The sequence below is a fragment of the Budorcas taxicolor genome, chromosome 7 (genome assembly GCF_023091745.1).
Source record: "Budorcas taxicolor isolate Tak-1 chromosome 7, Takin1.1, whole genome shotgun sequence".
In the NCBI taxonomy this organism is placed as follows: Eukaryota; Metazoa; Chordata; class Mammalia; order Artiodactyla; family Bovidae; genus Budorcas; species Budorcas taxicolor.
The window spans coordinates 25,084,069-25,107,208 of record NC_068916.1 but is presented as its reverse complement, the minus strand read 5'-3'; the positions used below and the strand labels follow the sequence as shown (position 1 = coordinate 25,107,208).

At 36.8% G+C, this 23,140-nt stretch overlaps 1 protein-coding gene across 1 annotated transcript in view; it reads left to right on the top strand.

Moving 5' to 3' along the window:
* The window catches only part of SLC27A6 (solute carrier family 27 member 6), a 71,419-nt gene extending 50,963 nt beyond the window's left edge, over positions 1-20,456 (top strand). Inside the window, exons 6-10 of the mRNA XM_052643912.1 lie at positions 6,198-6,288; positions 9,726-9,924; positions 10,926-11,023; positions 12,194-12,324; positions 20,280-20,456. Coding sequence (XP_052499872.1) covers positions 6,198-6,288; positions 9,726-9,924; positions 10,926-11,023; positions 12,194-12,324; positions 20,280-20,456 — 696 coding nt within the window. The remainder of the gene's footprint in view (positions 1-6,197; positions 6,289-9,725; positions 9,925-10,925; positions 11,024-12,193; positions 12,325-20,279) is intronic.
* Positions 20,457-23,140: the final 2,684 nt, after the last annotated feature.

Sequence of the window (23,140 nt, the reverse complement as noted above, 5' to 3'; positions counted from 1 at the left end):
ATAATTTAAGCCAAATGATAATGAAAATGTTACATTGAAGAATAAGAATAATAACTGAAGAGTAACTGAAAATTAGTGAGCTAAATATCCATTTCTATAAGTTAATTTTTAAAAACAGCTAAAACAAACTCAATATAAAAGGAAGGAAATGATAAAGAGCATAATTTAAAGAAGTAGAAAAGAATTATTTAGTGAGTATCAAAAGAGATAAAAGTATAATTTTTTAAAGTAAAGAAATAGATTCAAAGCTGGTATTAATTGCTCTGATATTTGAAACTTAAAGAAGGTACAGACTGTTTTTATAAATATGTTCTTTGGGATTGTGAAGGTCTTATTGACATTTTAGAAATTCATATGAATTGTGAACAAAAATAATTGGTGGAATAATAAGTGCTGATATTATCAAGTACTACATTCTTTATGGTTAGTTTTCTCAGTGAATTGCACTGGTTCCATTAAAAATTTGCTATTAATATTAAACATTTTTGGTGAAGCTGAGTCATTCCTAAGTAATTATGTAGTAGGAATACAATGAAGCTTGACTTCATTGTAATTTTCTAATATATTAAAGTCCCTGTCAGACTGTTATAATGTCCATAATACAGAAAGTTATGATTGTCTCCAGTTTATTTGGAAAAACTTCTGATTTTTTTTTTTTCAGTTTGGAAATAGAAGGAAAAAATGTACCTAATGTCATATGAATTCTAATCTTTCATCATTTCATTTGCATATTGTTTCATTATATAACAGGTAATCAGAAAAAAATTAGACCAATAATTGTTTCATAGTTATATGAGGAAATTTGATAAGTGTGTCTCTCAAAAATGTAAACCTATTGGAGGCTTACAGTTACCCTCTCAGAAAGGAGTCTAAACAGAGGTGGGATGTTATAACCAAAAGAAAAAGGTGAAGCAACAGCATTAAGTTCCTGTGACCCAGATGTCCTTCTTGTGTGCTGTGTCTTATTTATTTAAATGCATGAAGGGAGGCGTGTCCCATAAATGCCTCCAAAGCAAATAATATAAAAAATTTGGTGACAGCTCAATTGAGAGACATCCACGTAAAAGTTGTAGACTCCCTTCTCCTTTTCTATGCCTAGTGATTATAACTGGGAAGGAACAAACATGAAATCGAAAGAAATAAAACTTGAAAAAAAAGAAGGAAGAAAATGAATCTAAATAAAAAACTGCTAAAAAAATATGGATGAATATCAAAATAAGTCCCCCCAAATAGCCAGAAAATGTTTAGAAAAATAGTTTCCCATGGTTCAAAAACTTGTAATATTATTCTGTTTAAAAATAAGAGCCCAAAGGAAAGTGCAAGAAAGGCATGAATCAACAAAAGGAGTTGAAAAGTAGCCATGCTCAACCCAAAGGAGAATAATATAAGAGAAAAATGAAAATGTTACAGAGCTAAACATCACATTGAAAGACTTAAAAATAAATAAGACTGTAAACACTACTAGGGAGCAAGATGGATGGGATTTAGAAGTCACACAAACAATATAAAGAATAAGCAAATACTAATATAAAATAAATGAAAAAGATAAAATGAAAACATAGACAATGATCTGACATGTGCTTAATTTGTGTTCCTACAGGAAAAAAAAAAAAACTCAAAGTGAAAAAAACTACTTGAAACCTAATAGAAGAAAACTTCCTGAAAATAAAGATATGAATGTTTAGCAAAAAGAGCACATATTTCAGGGGTGGAATATATGGTACAGAATGATTATCAGAAAATATTTTCTAGTGAAATTACTGAATATAAATTGAAGAACCATAAGCAGATGCTAAGGCAGAAAAAGCAAAAGATGTACAAAGTAGAGGGTGAAGATGGGAAATGGCTCAGGCATCTTTCAAAATGAAAACATCACACCCAGTTCCCCTCAAAAGGGAAAGTAATGTTTTCAGCTAAGAATGCTAGTTTAAGGAAGTTCTCCGGCAAGTCCAAATGCAACAAAGTAGCATCCTCAAGCTTTTAAGAAATCAGAGAATGTAATTCCTATGTACTTACAGGAATATACTACTGCTTTATATTCACTGAATGAAAAATTCTGGTGAACATGAAGATAAAGCAGGCTTTAGAAATGAAGGAACCACCTTCTATTAAAAGGTTTGATTGAATCCATTTAAATGTAGAAGACTTAAAACTCTGAATTACGTTTGTAGATGGAATGGAAATGTAAATCCTGACAACATAGAAATATTCATAACTAACAAAAATGGGAATTGGGTGAGAAGAAAGAAGAAGGTATAAGTGCTAATTATCTTCATCTTTCATGGTGGTAAATCCATAGATACAAAAAGTAAAGTATGAGATTTGGTAAAAAGGCTTCTTTCCTTCACATTGTATAAACATTTCTGTTGTCTTAAAGTAAGTATCTTTTGAGCTTTCCTGGTGGCTCAGACAGTAAAGAATCTGTAAAGGAAGACATGGTTAGCAACTGAGAGCCTGCTCACAGCTTGGTGGAGGATGCTGATCTCTGGGTCTCTGGAGCTGAGACTGGAGCAGCCCCTTGCCTCCAGGCTCTGGCTGTCGCTCGCCTGCCTCTCTGCCTCCTGCAGGGCGGAGGGGCCTGCATGCAGCCGGCTTGCTCTCCTTTGGTGTTCGCTCAATCCTTTGTGAGTGAGCGGGCCAGGCTGTGAGTTAGAGCCTTGTTCAGGTCAAGTTCTCTCTCTGGCAATCCCACAGTTTGGGCTGCTATCTCACATTAGCTCCCTCAGATTGTCCTCAGGGCATTCAGGCCTGGTCCTTACCCTAAGAACTGATAATGACACCCACGCCTCCCTGTCCAGACCCTGCTCGCTGGTGGCAGATGCGAGCATCTGGGCTACTTCTCTGCTGGGAGTTGCGGTTAGGCGCCTATTCTGCGGGCTTTTTTCCCCCTTTCTTCTTGGTTATGTTGCCCTCTGAGATTCCAAAACTCCCCACAGACCCGCCTGTGAGAGGGTTTCCTGCTGTTTGGGAACTTCTCCTTCATGACTCCCTCCCCAGGCCGGGTCTCCATCCCTAACTCTTCTGTCTCTCTCTTTGTCTTTCATATTTTGTCCTTCCTCCTTTTGAGGAGAATGGGCTGCCTTTCTGGGCGCCTGGTGTCCTCCGCCAGCGTTCAGAAGTGGTTTTGCGGAAGTTGCTCAGCATCCAGATGATCTTTTGATGAATTTGTGGGGGAGAAAGTGAACTCCCCACCCCATTCCTCCACTGTTTCGGGACCCTCCCTCACAAATGATTATTTTTTAAAATATAACTCTGTGAACCAATCAGAACTATGCTGTTGCACCTAGAAATATGTATTCATAATGGCCCAACTCTATATAATATTACATGTTACTATATATAAATATATATTTATAACAGATGGGAAGTTTATATTTGTGTGTGTAGGATAAATGAGCTGGTAATGTACAGGTTTAGGCAATGTGGTATAATGTTGAGGCCAAACATCCCAAATTAGAATCACTGTACCTAGGGACTTAATTCTAGCTCTGCTTTTTCACTTTGACAAGTCACTTTCTCTGGATTCAAAGTATACTCATGTGTTAATCGAGGAAATAATTTTTGTGTTCCCTTTCCAACTTCTGAATTTGAATATGAATTTACAAATTTGAATATGCAGAAGCATACAGGTGTGGGAACTCTAAGGGCCAGTGTGCACAGCCACACAGATGAGTGCCACACAGTTCTGGGGACCCATTTGCCTAGACAGTTACAAATGAGACCCCCTGTAGCTGTGTTCTAGACATGCATACCTCTTCCTATATCTGTATGTATACATTCAGGAGATATTAAAATGTGGCATCTACTTTTTATTTGTGTTGTTATAACACAACCATTTTTGTAACCTTGTGGGATCTCTTGAAGGTAAAGGAAAAAAAGTAGAAATCCTTATAGCTGAGACTTTTAATACTCTGATCCTGGCTACTTCTAGAAGATGCTATGATATGTTTAAATTTCATTTGTATTATAAAATTACTTGATTTCTGACCATCAAGTCCTCTGTATCCAATAAGGAGTGCACTGACAGTGATTTGATGCAGAATGAATTTACTCATGAATGTGGTTGCTAAATTAATCTCAAAGAAATAAAGTTAAAGCTGATATTAACAGTTGCTGGGCAAATTTTTCAAGATAGAAAGCATGTTAAAACAGGTAAAACAGGAGGGAGAAAGATGGGTCATAAACAGAGTTCTGTTCTTGTTTGCCCAAAATGACAAATGCAGTTCTGGAGTTTCTTGAATCTTTCTTCTTACCAGTTATTAGGAAGTGGCCAGTCTCTGGTTATGCCAATTAAAGACCAAAACCACCAAGATGCAAGCTTGCATTGTAACAAGAATCTTTATGTCTAGAGTAACAATATATTTTGCTTTGCTGTCTCTTTCATTGGTCCCCATCTTAAAACAGGATAATATTAACTTCTACCTCATACTGTGTTTAATGATTAAACTAAAAGCTCTATGCACAGTGACCGGAAAACAGTAAGTACTCAGTTACTATTAGTTGCTCTCATTTGTATTTAATTGAAATTCATTAGCTCATTTGAATTGTGATTGTGGTCACATGTTGATTATCCAGATAGTGGTGTTTAGTCTTTGATAGCAAATAGTATTATTACACTTAGCTCATTGATCTTATCCGTCTTTTCTCCTTTGTTCTATGTTTGTTCGTTTCTTTCCTCTTCCTCACGCTCCTCCTCCTTCTCTCTTGCTCTCTTTTATTTGTCCTTCCTAGGTTTTGTTTTTACTTTATTACCTTCATTTTAGTTTACTATGTGCTGGTTCAGCTTAATAAGATTGCTTTTTTAATTGACTGGGAAAACCTCAATTTTCTTATGTATGACATGAGGGAGTTGGATTGAACCAACCTGCAGTTCTCTCCCAGGGTCAGATTTTGAGGCTCTGTGAATCTGCATGATATGGTAATATGAATGTCACAGGAGCAGAGGAGAAGGAAGTATGGCGGGTCAAGGAGAGGTGTCCAACTAGCTTGTTTTCTGGTGTGACAGTGAGTGAGTGAAAGTCGCTCAGTCGTGTCCCACTCTTTGAGACCCCATGGACTCTACAGTCCATGGAATTCTCCAGGCAAGACTACTGGAGTGGGTAGCCTTTCTCTTCTCCAGGGGATCTTCCCAACCCAGGGATCAAACCAGGGTCTCCTGCATTGCAGGCGGATTCTTTGCCAGTTGAGCCACCAGGGAAGCCCTCTGGTGTGTTCCAAAAAAATTCCCATCTTACACAATAGAGTGCAGAAGTGCTGAGGGTTAGTTTAAAGACATTAAGGTGAAAGACTGGGGAAAAGGCCTAGGTAAGTGACAAAAACAGTACTTTTAAGGCATCCAATCCCTTCTCAGAGGATGATAAGTTAAAATATACAGCAAAATCCTTGCATTCACATAGTATCTATTTTGTTGTTGTTTAGTCACTAAGTTGTGTCCGACTCTTTTTGCAACCCTATGGACTATAGCCTGCCAGGCTGCCCTGTCCATGGGATTTTCCCAGGCAAGAATACTAGAGTGAGTTGCCATTTCCTTCTCCAGAGGATCTTACCAGTTTACATTTTAGTTCTATTAAAATTTCCATTTCAAAGGATGTTTTGAAAGATTGCAAAAAAGAGAAGGCAACAAAGTGGTCCTGTTAACTGTAGTTAGCAAAGTATGTGATTTAGTGCACAGATTGCTTCCTGGTATTCATTCAAGATTAAAACTTGTAAAACTTTTCTAAGGTAATATGCAACATAAAAGAAGTGCAAGTGAATGCCAGTACAGGAGTGCCGGTTAATAACAACTTCAATTTTGATTTTGAAATATTCATTTAATTTTTTTACCAGGAAAGCTTACTTGTTTTCAGTAAATCCACATTCTAATCCTATATTTCAATTGTTCTTGTTGTTGTTCAGTTGCTCAGTAATGACCAACTCTTTGCCACCCCATGGACTGCAGCACGCCAGGCTTCCCTGTTTTTCACTATCTCCTGGAGCTTGCTCAAACTCATGTCCATTGAGTTGGTGATGCCACTGAACCATGTCGTCCTCTGTCATCCCTTTCTTCTGCTTTCAATCTTTCCCAGCATCAGGGTTTAAAGTTCAGTCAGTTGAAACAAACAGTATTTCAGTTGACTAAACTTTAAATCTCCTACCAGTGGATGTTACTGCACAAATAAGTTACTAAATTTTGTTTTTGTTTAAATTTGCTTTTGCAGCTTTTTTTCACTTTTCACTTGATAAAGTATGATTTTCAGAAAGATGAACCCATTAGAGATGAGCAAGGCTGGTGCTGTGATGTGAAAAAAGGTAAGATTGTTGTATTTGAAGATGCCTCTTCAGGTAAATTTTCTGAATTTCTCTTTAGTTACTGAATTTAGAAAAGAAACAGTGGTTATTTCTGATATGTATTTGGATTTTTAGTGCAAGTTGAATGGTTTAATTGTTAAAAGTTAGAGGCCCCATGTGGGTCACTCAGATGGTAATTATAAAAATTTTCAAGTGATTACTCTTGGGCTTAAAGTTTTCTTAATCCACCACTCCTACAGTTGCATATGTCTAATGTCCTATGTCATCAAGATATAACAATGAATGGCAGTTTATGATTCTATGTACAGAGCAAAGTGAGACAGTCTTGGATTTAAATCTGGGCTCTCACACTTAGAAACTGTCCAACTTTGGGCAAATCACTTAACCCATCAAAGTCTCATTTTCTTTCTATGTGGGGTAGCAGTGACAATATTTTTTCATTAGGTTGCTGTTGACAGCTAAATGAGATGATGTTTGCAGAGCCCCGTGGAAGGCCTGGCATGTAGCTTGCTACCTCCCTCCCTTTCTCTTCCTCATCCAGCTCCTCCTTCTCCAAGCTAGTCTTTCTTATAGTTTTGGATTAGAAAATTTTTAATCAAATCAAGTGCCCCAATTAACTAGCAGCTACATATAATCAAGGTAGAAAATTAAATGTAGAGATGTGCCCTTAAAATTGGTTTGAGATCCAGTCTGAGACAATCAGGCCAAAGTTACTTTTTATTGCTTCATAATGTTTCAACTGCATTTCAGAAGATGACTTCAAATATGGAGATAAAGTTCATAGACCTGTTCCCTGCCTCCCGTCTGCCCCCACACTACCTGAAAGATTGGACAAAAAGATGAGCCTTATCTATTAAAAAGCAAATACTCCAATCCTCTGAATTTCAAGTCTAAGAGCGTTTATCAAATGTTTCTTTCTAATTCAACTCCATAGACAGGGTCTAAGGAAAAAAGACCTTTGTTTATCCCCACTTTTCTAGTGTGTTTTTTTTATTATATTTATCATAATATATGATATTGGAACTTGGATCCCCAAACTGCTTATGAAATCTCAGGGTTTTTCAGAAGCAGATTGTCCCCAAATATCCACTTTATAATTTTGCCATTCTTGAAAAGGATTGCTCAGGTTTTTTCCCATTAAAGCGTTGTGTCTTTCTCTGTGCTTTCACTGCAGTGAGGCATGGGTTTGATCACTCCCTAGTCAGGGAACCAAGATCCCACATGCCACGCATGTGGCCCCTCCAAAACAAAATCATTGTGTCTTTCATAAATTATTCCTAAGAGGGAAAGATAAGAATACACTCTAACCTTTTTAAGCATTTGCAATAATTAATTTGTCAGGTAAATAACTATCACCTGTGTCCTGAAGAAGAAAAAGAAAAAATATAAAATTTAAGGAAAATATAAGAGGCTTAGAAAATTCTGAGATGTATATAGGAAATGTGGATTGTTGAAATAAGCAAGGGAGGAGAACCTTTGGAGTCAGATGAAAGTGAAAGTAAAAGTCGCTCAGTCGTATCTGACTCTTTGCGACTGCATGGACTTTACAGTCCATGGAATTCTGCAGGCCAGAATACTGGAGTGGGTAGCCTGTCCCTTCTCGAGGGGATCTTCCCAACCCAGGAATAGAACCCAGGTCTCCCGCATTGCAGGTGGATTTTTTACCAGCTGAGCCACCAGGGAAGCCCAAGGATACTGGAGTGGGTAGCCTATCCCTTCTCCAGCGGATCTTCGCAACCCAGCAATTGAACTGGGGTCTCCTGCATTACAGGTGGATTCTTTACCAACTGAGCTGTCAGGGATGCCCTGGAGTCAGAAGGAGGCAGGCATGGAGTCAGATGGAGGTGGTTAAAGAAAAAACCTCCAACATTTGGCAGCTATGTGAAAGTGAAAGTCACTCGGTCATGTCCAACTCTTTGGGACTCCATGAACTATACAGTCCATGGAATTCTCCAGGCCAGAATACTGGAGTGGGTAGCCTTTCCCTTCTCCAGGGGATCTTCCCAACCCAGGGATCTAACCCAGGTCTCCCACATTGCAGGTGGATTTTTTACCAGCTGACCCACAAGGGAAGCCCAAGAATACTGGAGTGGGTAGCCTATCCCTTCTCCAGCAGATCTTCCCAACCCAGAAATTGAACTGGGGTCTCCTGCATTGCAGGGGGATTCTTTACCAACTGAGCTATTTTTTCCCTTCAGTTTCTTCACCTATAAAATGAAGATAATAACAGGGCCTGACTCAATAGGTTTCTGATGAGACTGAGATGGAATACATACGTAAAGTGCTAAGAATAGTGACTGGTACCCAGAAAGTGCTCCTAAAGTGTAACAGTGGCAGTGATGGTGATGATGATGGTATTGGTGATGACAGTGACCGTGAGGGGTCTCTGCTGAAGGAGGGCAGGCGAATTTTGGCAAATGGCTTGTGTGCCCTGGGAACCCTCAATGTCCAGAAGGAGTGGGAGCAGTAAGAGTTGGAAGGAGTGTTAAAATAACAGAAACTACTTTAGAGTTTGCTGGAATATAGCCTCACCAGACTCATCACACAGATGTTAACTGTCTTCACAGTGGCCGAAATAAGTCATTGGCCTTGAAATCTTCTGGGGAAGCGATTGCTGGTCCCCTTTGTCTTCTACTATTAGAAGTAGTTTTTTTACCTTGCTGACTGCTGAGCAATATCATGATTAATTTGAATATACCTGATTAAAATTATTTTAGATAATGTGTCTAAATGTAAGTAAAACCAAAAAATTTCATGGCTTATCTCCTATTGAGGATTTCCAGAGGAATAAACATTTTCTTAAACTTTTAATAACATATCAATTAAATAAAATCTAATATTATACAGAAAGATCATAGAGACTTGAATTTGAGTTCGAGGCCCCTTCCTTTCTGTCTGTTGAACTTTACTAATATACTTCACTCTTTTGGGCCCTAGCACCTTCACTGTGAAATAGGGATTATATTGATCAACTTCAAAGAATCTCAGAAAAAGTAATGACAGTTGCATTTCTCATGGGGCTTGCTCCATACTAAGTGCCCAATAAATAAATATTGCCACCATCATAATCTTTTTTAAAATTATCATTTTAGTTGTTATTTATATTATGGCCATTATTATCAGTGTTAGAATCTATGTAATCCAAAAACAGAGCCATTAGTGTATCCACTCAGGATGTAAAATAAATTTAAAATTACTTTTTTACATTCTCTTTCCTTTTTGTTAGCTTTTCCAGAGTTATTTATACTTTGGTAGTCTGTAAAAGGGTATGCTAGACTTAGGCATCCAGAGTAATTGATGTCAAATATAATAAAAATAAGTTCAGAGGAAAGAAGGATAAGCTACACTGGAGGTATTGGTCAGATGTAACAAGGTATACACATAGTGTGTGTAATAATAGTTTTAATCAAATCATTGAAAATGCCTGTCTCTCTCAGGGGAACCTGGACTTCTCATTTCTCAAGTGAATGAAAAGAATCCCTTCTTTGGCTATGCTGGGAATAAGAAGCAGACAGAAAAGAAATTGCTTTGTGATGTTTTTAAGAAGGGAGATGTTTACTTTAACACAGGAGATTTAATGGTCCAAGACCAGGAGAATTTCCTTTATTTCTGGGACCGGATTGGAGACACTTTCAGGTATGGAATAGCATTGGTTGCAAAGCTTGTTTTTCGATTGTGAACACTGCTCTGAGGGAGGCTCTGTGGAAACATTATATACCACCTGCTCTCTACCTTCAGGGCACAGAGTGCTTTTATCTCAGTAATGGCTCCCCATTTAAAAATTCACTGCCCATCTGTTTCTAGATTGAAACGTAAGTTAAATTTCGATGTCATTTTTATAATTATCTTAGTGAATCACTTGGATCACTTGGATCCAAATCAGTGACTTTTTTTTTTTTAATATGATACAGGCAGGCTGATGTGAAGTCTAAACTATAGGGTTAAAACAGAAAACAATTTAGTCAAATATTGTCTTAATTCTTGACTTCATGGCAAAAATAAAGAAATAGCAAAATTTACCTTTCTTATATGTTTTTTTAATTCTTTATCTTAGGCTTATGAATTTATTTTCCTTTCTAATCAATGACTATAGAACAGTGGAGGACCAGATTATAGACAGTCCAGAAACATCCTTTTTCCTCAGCTTCTTTGTGTCATGTTAGAAGGACACCTTATGCAAAATCATTTTAAAAAAATATTCATTCATATGCATTAAAAGAGCCAAAGAGTTTAATCCCTAGAAAATAAAGAGGCACAATAAACTGAAAGACACCTATCACTTTCCTTTCAGGTTTTCTATTATTATAGATAGAGAATGCTTTATACTTAACTGTTATTATCAATATATTACAAAGCAGAGAGATTTGTAGTTATTTTTATGACATTTTAAAAAAACATTTTACAGTAAGCAATTTATACCAATAAGACAACAGATAAAGTAATTTTAACTGAAAAACAGATACTGATTTTGCTGACTTACAAAGTTCTTCTTTAGAAATGTCTTTCATTTTGAAAACTGCCATTATTTTTGGTAATTAGGTGCCTGCACAGAGACAAATGCAGGGCACTGAAACTTAAAACCGGGTGCCTCATTCTTAACATATAAGGGTACTAACTGGAACTTGTTTTTTGTGTAGGTGGAAAGGGGAAAATGTAGCAACCACAGAGGTTGGTGCTATCATTGGAATGCTGGATTTCATACAGGAAGCAAATGTCTATGGTGTGGTTGTGCCAGGTATGAATAGATTTCAGGTTTGGAAGGGATTCTTAGAATGAAATGAAAGTTTTCTTTCATTTGCAACAATCTTGCCAATTGAACATTTCATTTTTCACATATTAAGATGTCTTAGTTTGGGCTGGCAAAGTGATGTCATAACCCCAAGCTAGCAAACTTCATGGGCACACCTGGAGAATGGTACCAACTGCATTTTAGTGTATGTATGTATTTTTAAGCACATCTTTTGAAAACTGTGGTCAAGTTATAGTGCTAGAAATAGTTACAGCTTTTCAGTGGCCTATTGTTTTTCTCTTGATGATGAGAAAAATGACTAGAATTTGTACATACCACAAAGTGTAATGACTAGATGACTGGAGTTTATACATACCACTAAACAGGAACATGTTCTAATTTAAATGTTTAATAACACTGACTTGTAGTTGAGTTGAATCTTTTTCAGAAATTATTTTAAAATCTGTTTGGCCTCAACTTTATAAATATGTATATTAGTATTGTCTCATGCTGGCGAAAATGGCAAAGAGAAATAACCAACTTGAAATCACAGTATAGCTATTCCCTTTCACCATGTTTTTGTGTTGTTTTTTTTAAACAAATGACAGTATTTTCCAACTGATGTTTGCATGTGCAGGGGATACTGATGGTGGGGATGTTTGGATAACGCAGCAAAAAGAGAGTCTGTTTAATAGTCTCTGGGTCCTGGGGAAATGCTACAAGAGATTCCAAACCCCTGGGGAAAAAGATGGGATGTTAAGCAGTAAGCGATCTGTGGATTTAGTCATGGAAATATCAGTCTCTAGTTTCTTATTTTTTTCACTGATACTTAACATGACATTAAAAAAAATATTTGTCTTTAAAATGTTTCCTGTTAATATTTCATATTAATAGCAGTGGCATACAAATTATGGGTAATTTATGGTGTTTTCTATTCCATCTATTTCATTTTTGTAGTGTAGGTAATTAAACATAGATTCTGCACTTTCTCTTTCCTAAATCATTTCTAGAGAGTAAATCATAAGCTCAAGGACAGTCCCACTCATTCATGCTACTGTTGCAGTTATTAATGCAATAGATGTAATGTCTATATTTGTAACAGTGTATAATGAACAGGATTTTTTTTTAATTCACCTACTGCTTATAAAACTAACTTTTTTACAAACTTTTTTTCAGGTTATGAAGGAAAAGCAGGAATGGCTTCTATTACTTTAAAACCAAACAAGTCTTCAGACTTGGAAAAAGTTTATGAGCAAGTTGTTACATTTTTACCAGCTTATGCCCGTCCACAATTTTTAAGAATGCAGGTAATTTTACCTACCCCTAAAATTTAAGACCAGGAATTTACAAGATAGTTTAATTACAAAATAATACTTACCACTTAGACAATATGCTCATTTTGTTTTTATTAGAAAATTTCAAGAACAATGAAAAGCATTAGGATGCTAATTTATGCCATATTTGAAGCCTAATTACAGACAAGAGCACAATAAAATGCTAGTCTTTGCCCTTGTCCTATTTGTTGCCCTCCTCCTCTTCAATCGGGATAAATGATGGTCCCCGTGATGGTGGCAAGACAAACCCACATCTTACACATGCCTTTGTGCTTTGTGAAGATATTTGATGCTGTATACCTAAAATTAGATTCCACCAGGCCGCCTCAGAGTATCTGCAGAATGTGTGTAGACCCTCAAGGCAATTGGATTTAAGCAATTTTGCTTTTAATTTTTATCCTCATTCTGTCAAGTCTCCCTCAGTGACTATATATCTTGGGGGAATTCTGAACTCACTTGTTTTGAGAGGTGTGTGTGTGTGTTAGCCGCTTACTCGTGTCCAGCTCTTTGTGACCCCATGGACTGTAGCCTACCAGGCTCCCCTGTCCATGGGATTCTCCAGGCAAGAATACTGGAGTGGGTTGCCATTTCCTTCTCCAGGGGATCTTCCTGACCCAGGGATCAAACCTGGGTCTCCTGCATTGCAGGCAGATTCTTTACCATCTGAGATATAGAGAAGTCCTTTGCGAGATATAGAGAAGCTATAGAGGTGAGCCCTCTCTTGTTAGGCTGCTGGAGAAAAGTCCAGTAAAAAGAAAGCAAATTTACTCAGCTACTAGGTGACTTTGCATGCTCATTTATTCAGCCATTTATTCATATAATACTGTGCCTCAAAAATAATCTCCCAAAATTAGTCCTCAACATCTCTTAACATCAGTTCAGTCACTCAGTCATATCTGACTTTGTGCGACCCCATGGACTGCAGCATGCCAGGCTTCTCTGTCCATCACCAACTCCTGGAGCCTACTCAAACTCATGTCCATTGTGTCAGTGATACCATCCAACCATCTCACCCTCTGTCGTCCCCCTCTCCTCCCGCGTTCAATCTTTCCCAGCATCAGGGTCTTTTCCAATGAGTTGGTTCTTCGCATCTGGTGGCCAAAGTATTGGAGTTTCAGCTTCAGCAACAGTCCTCCCCATGAACACCCAGGACTGATCTCCTTCAGGATAGACTAGTTGGATCTCCTTGCAGAGACTCTCAAGGGTCTCCTCCAGCACCACAGTTCAAAAGCATCAATTCTTTGCACTTGGTTTTCTTTATAGTCCAACTCTCACATCCATACATGACTACTGGCAAAACCATAGCTTTGACTAGACAGACCTTTGTTGGTAAAGTAATGTCTCTGCTTTTTAATAAGCTGCCTAGGTTGCTCAGAGCTTTTCTTCCAAGATGCAAGCATCTTTTAATTTCATGGCTGCAGTCACCATCTGCAGTGATTTTGGAGCCCCCCCAAAATAAAGTCTGTCACTGTTTCCATTATTTCCCCATCTATTTGCCATGAAGTGATGGGATCAGATGCCACAATCTTAGTTTTCTGAATGTTGAGTTTTAAGCCAACTTTTTCACTCTCCTCTTTCACTTTCATCAAGAGGCTCTTCAGTTCTTCACTTTCTGCCATAAGGGTGGTGTCATCTGCGTATCTGGGGTTATTGATAGTTCTCCCAGCAATCTTGATTCCAGCTTGTGCTTCATCCAGCCTGGCATTTCACATGATGTACTCTGTATATAAGTTAAATAAGCAGCATGACAATATACAGCCTTGACGTACTCCTTTCCTGATTTGGAATCAGTCTGTTGTTTCATGTCCGGTTCTAACTGTTGCTTCTTGACCTGCATACAGATTTCTCAGGAGGAGGTTCAGGTGGTCTTGTATTTCCGTCTCTTTAAGAATTTTCCACAGTTTGTTGTGATCCACACAATCAAAGGCTTTGGCAAAGTTAGCAATGCAAAAGTAGATGTGTTTCTGGAACTCTTGCTTTTTTGATGATCCAGCAGATGTTGGCAATTTGATCTCTGGTTCCTCTGCCTTTTCTAAAACCAGCTTGAACATCTGGAAGTTCATGGTTCACGTACTATTGAAGTCTGGCTTGGAGAATTTTGAGCATTACTTTGCTAGCATGTGAAATGAATGCAATTGTGCAGTAGTTTGAGCATTGTTGGGCATTGCTCTTCTTTGGGATTGAAATGAAAACTGACCTTTTCGAGTCCTGTGGCCACTGCTGAGTTTTCCAGATTTGCTGGCATATTGAGTATAGTACTTTCACATCATCATCTTTTAGGATTTGAAATAGTTCAACTATTTCTTATCTTAACATAATCATGTAGAATTTTTCTGGGTCATATCACTGTTAGATCCCTAATAGAGCAACAGCTGACCTAATATTGTTTATTAAAATATTTGCTGAATAATCGCTGTGGCCAAGTCACTGCTTGGCCAATGAGATGTATCATCTAAACTGTCACACATACATCTCCATTGATATCATATTTTAAGACCTTTTACATGTATTATCTCAGATTATTTTTATAGCAATGCTCTGAAATGGTAAATGTAGTCCAAAGTGCAAGTTGCTCAGTCATGTCTGACTCTTTGCAACCCATGGACTTTACAGTCCATGGAATTATCCAGTAATTATGAAAAAGAAGTAGCACATTTTTAATTGAAATTTTTGAAATAATTGTAGATTCACATGCATGTGTAAAAATCAAAACAGAAAAATCATCTGTGCCTTTTACTTAGCTTCCTCTAATGGTACCATTTTTCACAATGATTATTGAATATTGACAATGATACAGTCCACTCATCTTATTAAAATTTCCTCTTGTACAAGTTTTTACTTGTACTCATTTGTGTGTATGTGTGTCTCATTCCATACATTTTTATAACCTTTATGGCTTGTATCAATTACCATAGTCAAGATGTGAACAATTCCACTGCCACAGTGCTCCCTCTTGTTACCCTTTTATAACCCAGCTCTCTTCTGTCCCTCCCATCTTGCCCCAGAAGAATATATTTTAATGGAGTAGAAAGTTGATGGATCAAATAATATTTTAAACATGTACCTCCAAGGGCAACTTAAAATTCATGATCATTAATCAGAAGAAATATTTTGGCCACAAGACTCCTCCAAAGATTAAATCAGTCTTGTCAAATTTAGAAGATATTTTAGAATCATTAGACACCTAAAACTCATGATCCATGAGTGGTATGTTTATTATAGTATTTGCCATAATGTCATGCATAGTGCATGATAGTTGGCAGCACAATTAATTAATTAATTAATTAATTCATGATCTGATCTAAGCAATGCAAAAGTATAAGTTACTTCTGGCAAAATGAATAGGATGACCATCTTATTAAAAATTTGTTTAGCACATATTTTAAAAGGATCCTTTTGCCAATAAATTTACAAAAAAATTTTTAAATGTGATATTACTCAATATGGCCGAGATGCAGTTAAACTGGTCCTTTCAGTCTGCTTGTGGAAGCACAAATTGCTATCATCACTCTAGAAAACAGTTTGGTAAGTGTGTGATCACACTCTTAGAATATGCATATATTTTGATTTTGTAATTTCAGTTCCAAAAATTTACTCTTAGGACATGACTAAAGATGCACAAATGTTATGTATAAAATGTTATTCTTTATAGTAGTAAATTTTTTTTTCTGTTCTCTGTAAGTTCAAGAATAAGTGTAAGGTTAATTAGCATATTATAATTATGGAACTTTTATGAAACCATTAAATTGTGATATTTTTATGAAAATTACCTTATCTGGAGAAAAATACCTAGTATAATGTTTTTGTTATTTCTTTAAAAATGGCAGAACATCAAATTTTACATAGTGAACTTCTAGTTTTCCAAAAGGAAAAAAATAATATATGCTTCTACACAATTACATCTAATTCTGTGATGACAGTGCAGGATAGGGGATGAGATTAGAGAAGAAAGTTCAAAGAGAAGTAGATTTAGTTGAATTAGCTCATAAGGATGTATAAAAATGGCCAAACTACTCGTAGAACCTGTGAGTTATATGGACCCTACATGTCATCTGACTTAAAACAAGGTTGCTTCTTTATGCCTGAAACTACCACACAGATCCTTTAAATTCCTTGTCTCCTTTAAGTTCCTTAAAGCAGAGATTCATAAGCTTTCTAGATCCATAGCACCTGTAGTGCCTTAGTAATTATTTCATAGCACTCTTGGGTCAAAACCTACGGACCCCCTGTGGCATCTGTCTGCAATGCAGAAGACCTAAGTTCGATCCCTGGGTCAGGAAGATCCCCTGGAGAAGGAAATGGCAACCCACTCCAGTATTCTTGCCTGGAAAAATCCCATGGATGGAGGAATCTATTGAGCTACAGTCTATAGGGTTGCAAAGAGTTGAACACGACTGAGTGATTTCACTTGGGTCAAAACAAATACCTAAACATTCATTTATTCAGTAGTTAGGACAAAGTAAAATAAATATTTAGGTTTAATAAATTAGTTGCTATTTGTAAAGATAATGCATATAAGTGGAAAGAAAATGCTTTTATTTCATTTTTTTAAATTTTTTTTAATTTTAATTTTAATTTTTACTTTATTTTACTTTACAATTCTGTATTGGTTTTGCCATACATTGACATGAATCCACCACGGGTGTACATGCGTTCCCAAACATGAACCCCTCTCCCACCTCCCTCCCCATAACATCTCTCTGGGTCATCCCCATGTACCAGCCCCAAGCATGCTGTATCCTGCATCGGACATAGACTGGCGATTCGATTCTTACATGATATTATACATGTTTCAATGCCATTCTCTCAAATCATCTCACCCTCTCCCTCTCCCTCTGAGTCCAAAAGTTCGCTATACACATCTGCGTCTTTTTTGCTGTCTTGCATACAGGGTCATCATTGCCATCTTTTAAAATTCCATATATATGTGTTAGTATACTGTATTGGTGTTTTTCTTTCTGGCTTACTTCACTCTGTATAATCGGCTCCAGTTTCATCCATCTCATCAGAACTGATTCAAATGTATTCTTTTTAACTCCTGAGTAATACTCCATTGTGTATATGTACCACAGCTTTCTTATCCATTCATCTGCTGATGGACATCTAGGTTGTTTCCATGTCCTGGCTATTATACACAGTGCTGCGATGAACATTGGGGTACATGTGTCTCTTTCAATTCTGGTTTCCTTGGTGTGTATGCCCAGCAGTGGGATTGCTGGGTCATAAGGCAGTTCTATTTGCAATTTTTTTAAGGAATCTCCACACTGTTCTCCATAGTGGCTGTACTAGTTTGCATTCCCACCAACAGTGTAGGAGGGTTCCCTTTTCTCCACACCCTCTCCAGCATTTATTGCTTGCAGATTTTTGGATCGCAGACATTCTGACTGGTGTGAAGTGGTACCTCATTGTGGTTTTGATTTGCATTTCTCTAATAATGAGTGATGTTGAGCATCTTTTCATGTGTTTGTTAGCCATCCATATGTCTTCTTTGGAGAAATGTCTATTTAGTTCTTTGGCCCATTTTTTGATTGGGTCGTTTATTTTTCTGGAATTGAGCTGCGTAAGTTGCTTGTATATTTTTGAGATTAGTTGTTTGTCAGTTGCTTCATTTGCTATTATTTTCTCCCATTCAGAAGGCTGTCTTTTCACTTTGCTTATATTTTCCTTTGTTGTGCAGAAGCTTTTAATTTTAATTAGATCCCATTTGTTTATTTTTGCTTTTATTTCCAGAATTCTGGGAGGTGGATCATAGAGGATCCTGCTGTGGTTTATGTCGGAGAGTGTTTTGCCTATGTTCTCTAGGATTTTTATAGTTTCTGGTCTTATGTTTAGATCTTTAATCCATTTTGAGTTTATTTTTGTGTGCAGTGTTAGAAAATGACCTAGTTTCATTCTTTTACAAGTGGTTGACCAGTTTTCCCAGCACCACTTGTTAAAGAGATTGTCTTTACTCCATTGTATATTCTTGCCTCCTTTGTCAAAGATAAGGTGTCCATATGTGTGTGGATTTATCTCTGGGCTTTCTATTTTGTTCCATTGATCTATATGTCTGTCTTTGTGCCAGTACCATACTGTCTTGATGACTGTGGCTTTGTAGTAGAGCCTGAAGTCAGGCAGGTTGATTCCTCCAGTTCCATTCTTCTTTCTCAAGATTGCTTTGGCTATTTGAGGTTTTTTGTATTTCCATACAAATCTTGAAATTATTTGTTCTAGTTCTGTGAAAAATATCACTGTTAGTTTGATAGGGATTGCACTGAATTTGTAAATTGCTTTGGGTAGTGTACTCATGTTCACTATATTGATTCTTCCAATCCATGAACATGGTATATTTCTCCATCTATTAGTGTCCTCTTTGATTTCTTTCATCAGTGTTTTATAGTTTTCTATATATAGGTCTTTAGTTTCTTTAGGTAGATATATTCCTAAGTATTTTATTCTTTTCGTTGCAATGGTGAATGGAATTGTTTCCCTAATTTCTTTTTCTACTTTCCCATTATTAGTGTATAGGAATGCAAGGGATTTCTGTGTGTTGATTTTATACCCTGCAACTTTACTGTATTCATTAATTAGCTCTAGTAATTTTCTGGTAGAGTCTTTAGGGTTTTCTATGTAAAGGATCATGTCATCTGCAAACAGTGAGAGTTTTACTTCTTCTTTTCCAATTTGGATTCCTTTTATTTCTTTTTCTGCTCTGATTGCTATGGCCAAAACTTCCAGAACTATGTTGAATAGTAGTGGTGAAAGTGGGCACCCTTGTCTTGTTCCTGACTTTAAGGGAAATGCTTTCAATTTTTCACCATTGAGGATAATGTTTGCTGTAGGTTTGTCATATATAGCTTTTATTATGTTGAGGTATGTTCCTTCTATTCCTGCTTTCTGGAGAGTTTTTATCATAAATGAATGTTGAATTTTGTCAAAGGCCTTCTCTGCATGTATTGAAATAATCATATGGCTTTTATTTTTCAATTGGTTAATGTGGTGAATTACATTGATTGATTTGCGGATATTGAAGGATCCTTGCATCCCTGGGATAAAGCCCACTTGGTCATGGTGTATGATCTTTTTAATGTGTTGTTGGATTCTGATTGCTAGAATTTTGTTAAGGATTTTTGCATCTATGTATTTCATATTTAAATAATCAGATGTATTAAGGAGATGTTATGTAGGGTATTACACAGCTCCTCAAATTTTGGAGTTACAAAATATTGAACAGGACCAGACTAATTCCATACTCCACATTGATTTTTGGTTATGCTTGCTTTTTATGATAGCAACCACTGAAAACCCTGTTTCCCAGAGACATGACATCATGGGAAAAAATGTATCACAAACTAATATTGAAACTGTGAACTGTTCAGTACCTTGAGCCAGTAGTTTTCTTATGTGATATCAGATGTCACTAGATTTACCTTGAAAAATTTAAATATCCCATGGAGACCCTGGCAACTCACTGAGGTACCATGAAGCACCTCGGTATATGGTTTGGGAACCCAAGTTTTAGATTATTCCTTATGCTCTCTGGTCCTTGCAGGATTCTGCCTTGTGGAATAGATTGCTGTCTTTTGTAATTTTTATCTCCTTCCAGGCTAGTAGCATTCTTTCTACATGATATTGTATTGATATTGGACTGGACAGATAAATCTGTATGTTTTAGACATGTTTGTAATCAATTATTAACTATATTCATATTTCTTATATATTGAATGAAGTTTACAGGAAAATCAAGGTAAAGATTTAAGTGTTCTAAAGGGCACTTAGAATTTAAAAATCTAAAAATTTTAATGTTAAATTATTAGTAGTAAAAATAGAGATGCTTACTGGACATAAAAATGTTATAATTAAATATTATGCTCTGTATTATTGAATATTTATTTGTATATTATAGGTAATGTTAAATGATTCCACTAATCCAGATCATTGCTTTATAGGAAAAGATGGAAGCAACAGGAACATTCAAACTACAGAAGTTTAAGTTGGTGGAAGAAGGATTTAGTCCATTGAAAATTTCTGACCCACTTTACTTCATGGATAACTTGAAAAAATCATATGTTCCCTTGACCAAAGAAATTTATGATCAGATAGTATTAGGGAAGATTAAACTTTAAGATGTTTTTATATATGGGATTTTCATACGCTGCTTAGAAGGAATGAGAACAGAGTGATTCTTTAATATGAAAATGGAAGTGGGAACTGACATTAATTACGCATGTGCTGTATTTACTTAATATGAAACAATTTTTCCTTAAGTAATAATTTAAATTTGTCTCTATTGATAACAAACTTCAGTTGATTATTCTTTTTATCTATTTGGAGACCCAGTACATAAGTAAATATCTGCCTTAAAGTTTTAAAATAATAAACAAGTAGTTAATAATTTAGACACATGCTAAAAATGTACATATTAATATTTAAAATTTCTAGTTTTGAGTGAAGGGTTGAATTTTACTCAAATATTTGATTTTTATGTGCCCTGTCTTACAACTCAATAAACCTATCCTTATTAATATGAGTTTTGAGGTTTTGTTTTGATGTTTTTAATTGTAAATTTTCATTCAGGAAGGTAACTGACTAAATGCATACACTCCTATATCCCTTTTCCTAAATTCACATGAAGATGCTAGAAGAAATATAAAAATATGAAACAATAAAGCAGGAAACTGGTAAGCCCCAAGCATTTAGGAATTTGGGGAAAATATATAAATGGGATCAAGTTGATGCTAAAACCCAGCAGAGCTATGCTGGTGGTGCTTTGGTTGCTAGGTCATGTCCGGCTCTTGCGACCCCATGAACTGAGCCCACCAGGCTCTCAGTCCATGGGATTTTCCAGGCACGGATACTGGAGTGGGTTGCCATTTCCTTCTCCAGGGGAACTTCCGGACCCAGGAATCAAACCCAGGTCTCCTGCAATGCAGGTGGACCCCTGCATTGCAGGCAGATTCCTGCATTGCAGGCAGATTCTTTACTGGCTGAGCTACAAGGTAAACCCTCAACAGAGCTATAGAAACCACTAACAATACAGGGAAATGATAGGCTAGAATAGGACCCATGTGTTAACACCAAGATCAGATGCATAAAGGCTTTGAATGTGAACAGGTTTTCTGAATAGTTAACCAGGAAATGTATCGCAAGAATTGTGTAAAAATCACAGTGGTACTTATCTCCATCTGGAAGCACCAGGCTCCAGTGTTTGACTGAAGCCAAAAGCAGGTGAAAGACTCTCTTATCAGAGTAAGCTAACTTCCTCAGGAGTGGGTGGTGGAGCTGGTCTTCAAAGTACTGTATAGCACAGTGAACTCTGCTCAGTGCTATGTGGCAGCTTGTATGGGAGGGGTGTTAGGGGAAGAATGAATACTCGTATATGTATGGCTGAGTGCCTTTGCTGTCCACCTGTAACTCTCACAACATTGTTAATCAGCTAAACTCCAATACAAAATTGGAAGTTGAAAAAGAAGAAGAAGACAAAAAGCAGGCCCAGCAGGCAACTCCTTTGCCCATAAACCTAATTCTCTGTACAACCAGAAAGAAAGTTGGCTTTGCGTCCTGTTGCTTCCCCATGCTAAAACATTTATTTTAGCTGGAAGAGAAGTTGCAGATAGTTCCTTTTTGGCATTGTTAGAAAAATATATATTATAAAGGTAAAATATTTTTTAAATGTAAAGATTAATCATAAGTAGCATATAAACAAAAGGTCACACTTTCTAATGAAGAAAATGAAAGAGAAAATAATGTCAACTTTGAAAAAATCCATAATTTTAAGAGAAAAATTTTAAATCAATAGGAATAGAAAAACTTACATAAATCTAAGGGTACCCATGCTCTTACTATGTAAATGAAAATGGATTATTGTCTTTATTAAAAATTTATTAAGTAAGTGCAATTTTAATTTAATTTTTATATTGGTTATCTCTTATTTACCTTTCCCATTAAAAAACTGTTTTGTTTTTATGTTTATATTTTTAAATATAGATTAAAATGCTATAAATTTGAATGAACTTTTTTTAATATACTAATTCATAGCTCCTTAAAATCTTTGAAGACTAGATTGAGTGACAAGATGGTGGAGTAGAAGAACATGAGCTCACCTCTTCTTGTAGAAACACCAAAATACAACTAACTGCTGAATAACAATCAACAAAAAAACAGTAAGATCTACCAAAAGATGCCCTTCATCCAAAGACAAAGAATAAGCCACAACAAGATGGTAGGAGGGGTGCAATCATGATAAAATCAAATCCCATACATGCCATGTGAGCAACCTACAAACTGGAAAATAATTATAACACAGAAGTTTTCCCACAAGATTAAAAGCTCTGATCCTCACACCAGGCTTCCTATACTGGGGGTGGCAGGGGGCAGGGAGCAGTCTGTCAATGGGAGGAGGAACCCCCAAAGGATCTGGCTCTGGTGGTCAATGGAGTTGGAGCTCAGGAATTCCACAGGACTGGGGGAAACAGAACCCTCTTGGAAGATGCACTCAAAGCCTCATGCACACCAAAGCCCAGGGGAAAAGCAGCTACCTCGTAAGAAACTAGACCAGACCTATCTGCTAGTATTGGAGGGTCTTCTGAGAAGGTGCAGGTTGGAGGGTGGCATGAGGGGAGGGTGCCATTCACTGCTGGGACAAAGACAGTGGCAGCAATAATTCTGGAGAGTACTCATTAGTGTGAATCCTTTTGAAGGTCACCATTTTCTTATCAAGATGTAATGCCACACAACAGTCTGTAGGCTCCAGTGTTGGGACTTGTCAGGTTAAATAACCAATAGGGAGAGAACACAGCCCTACCCATCA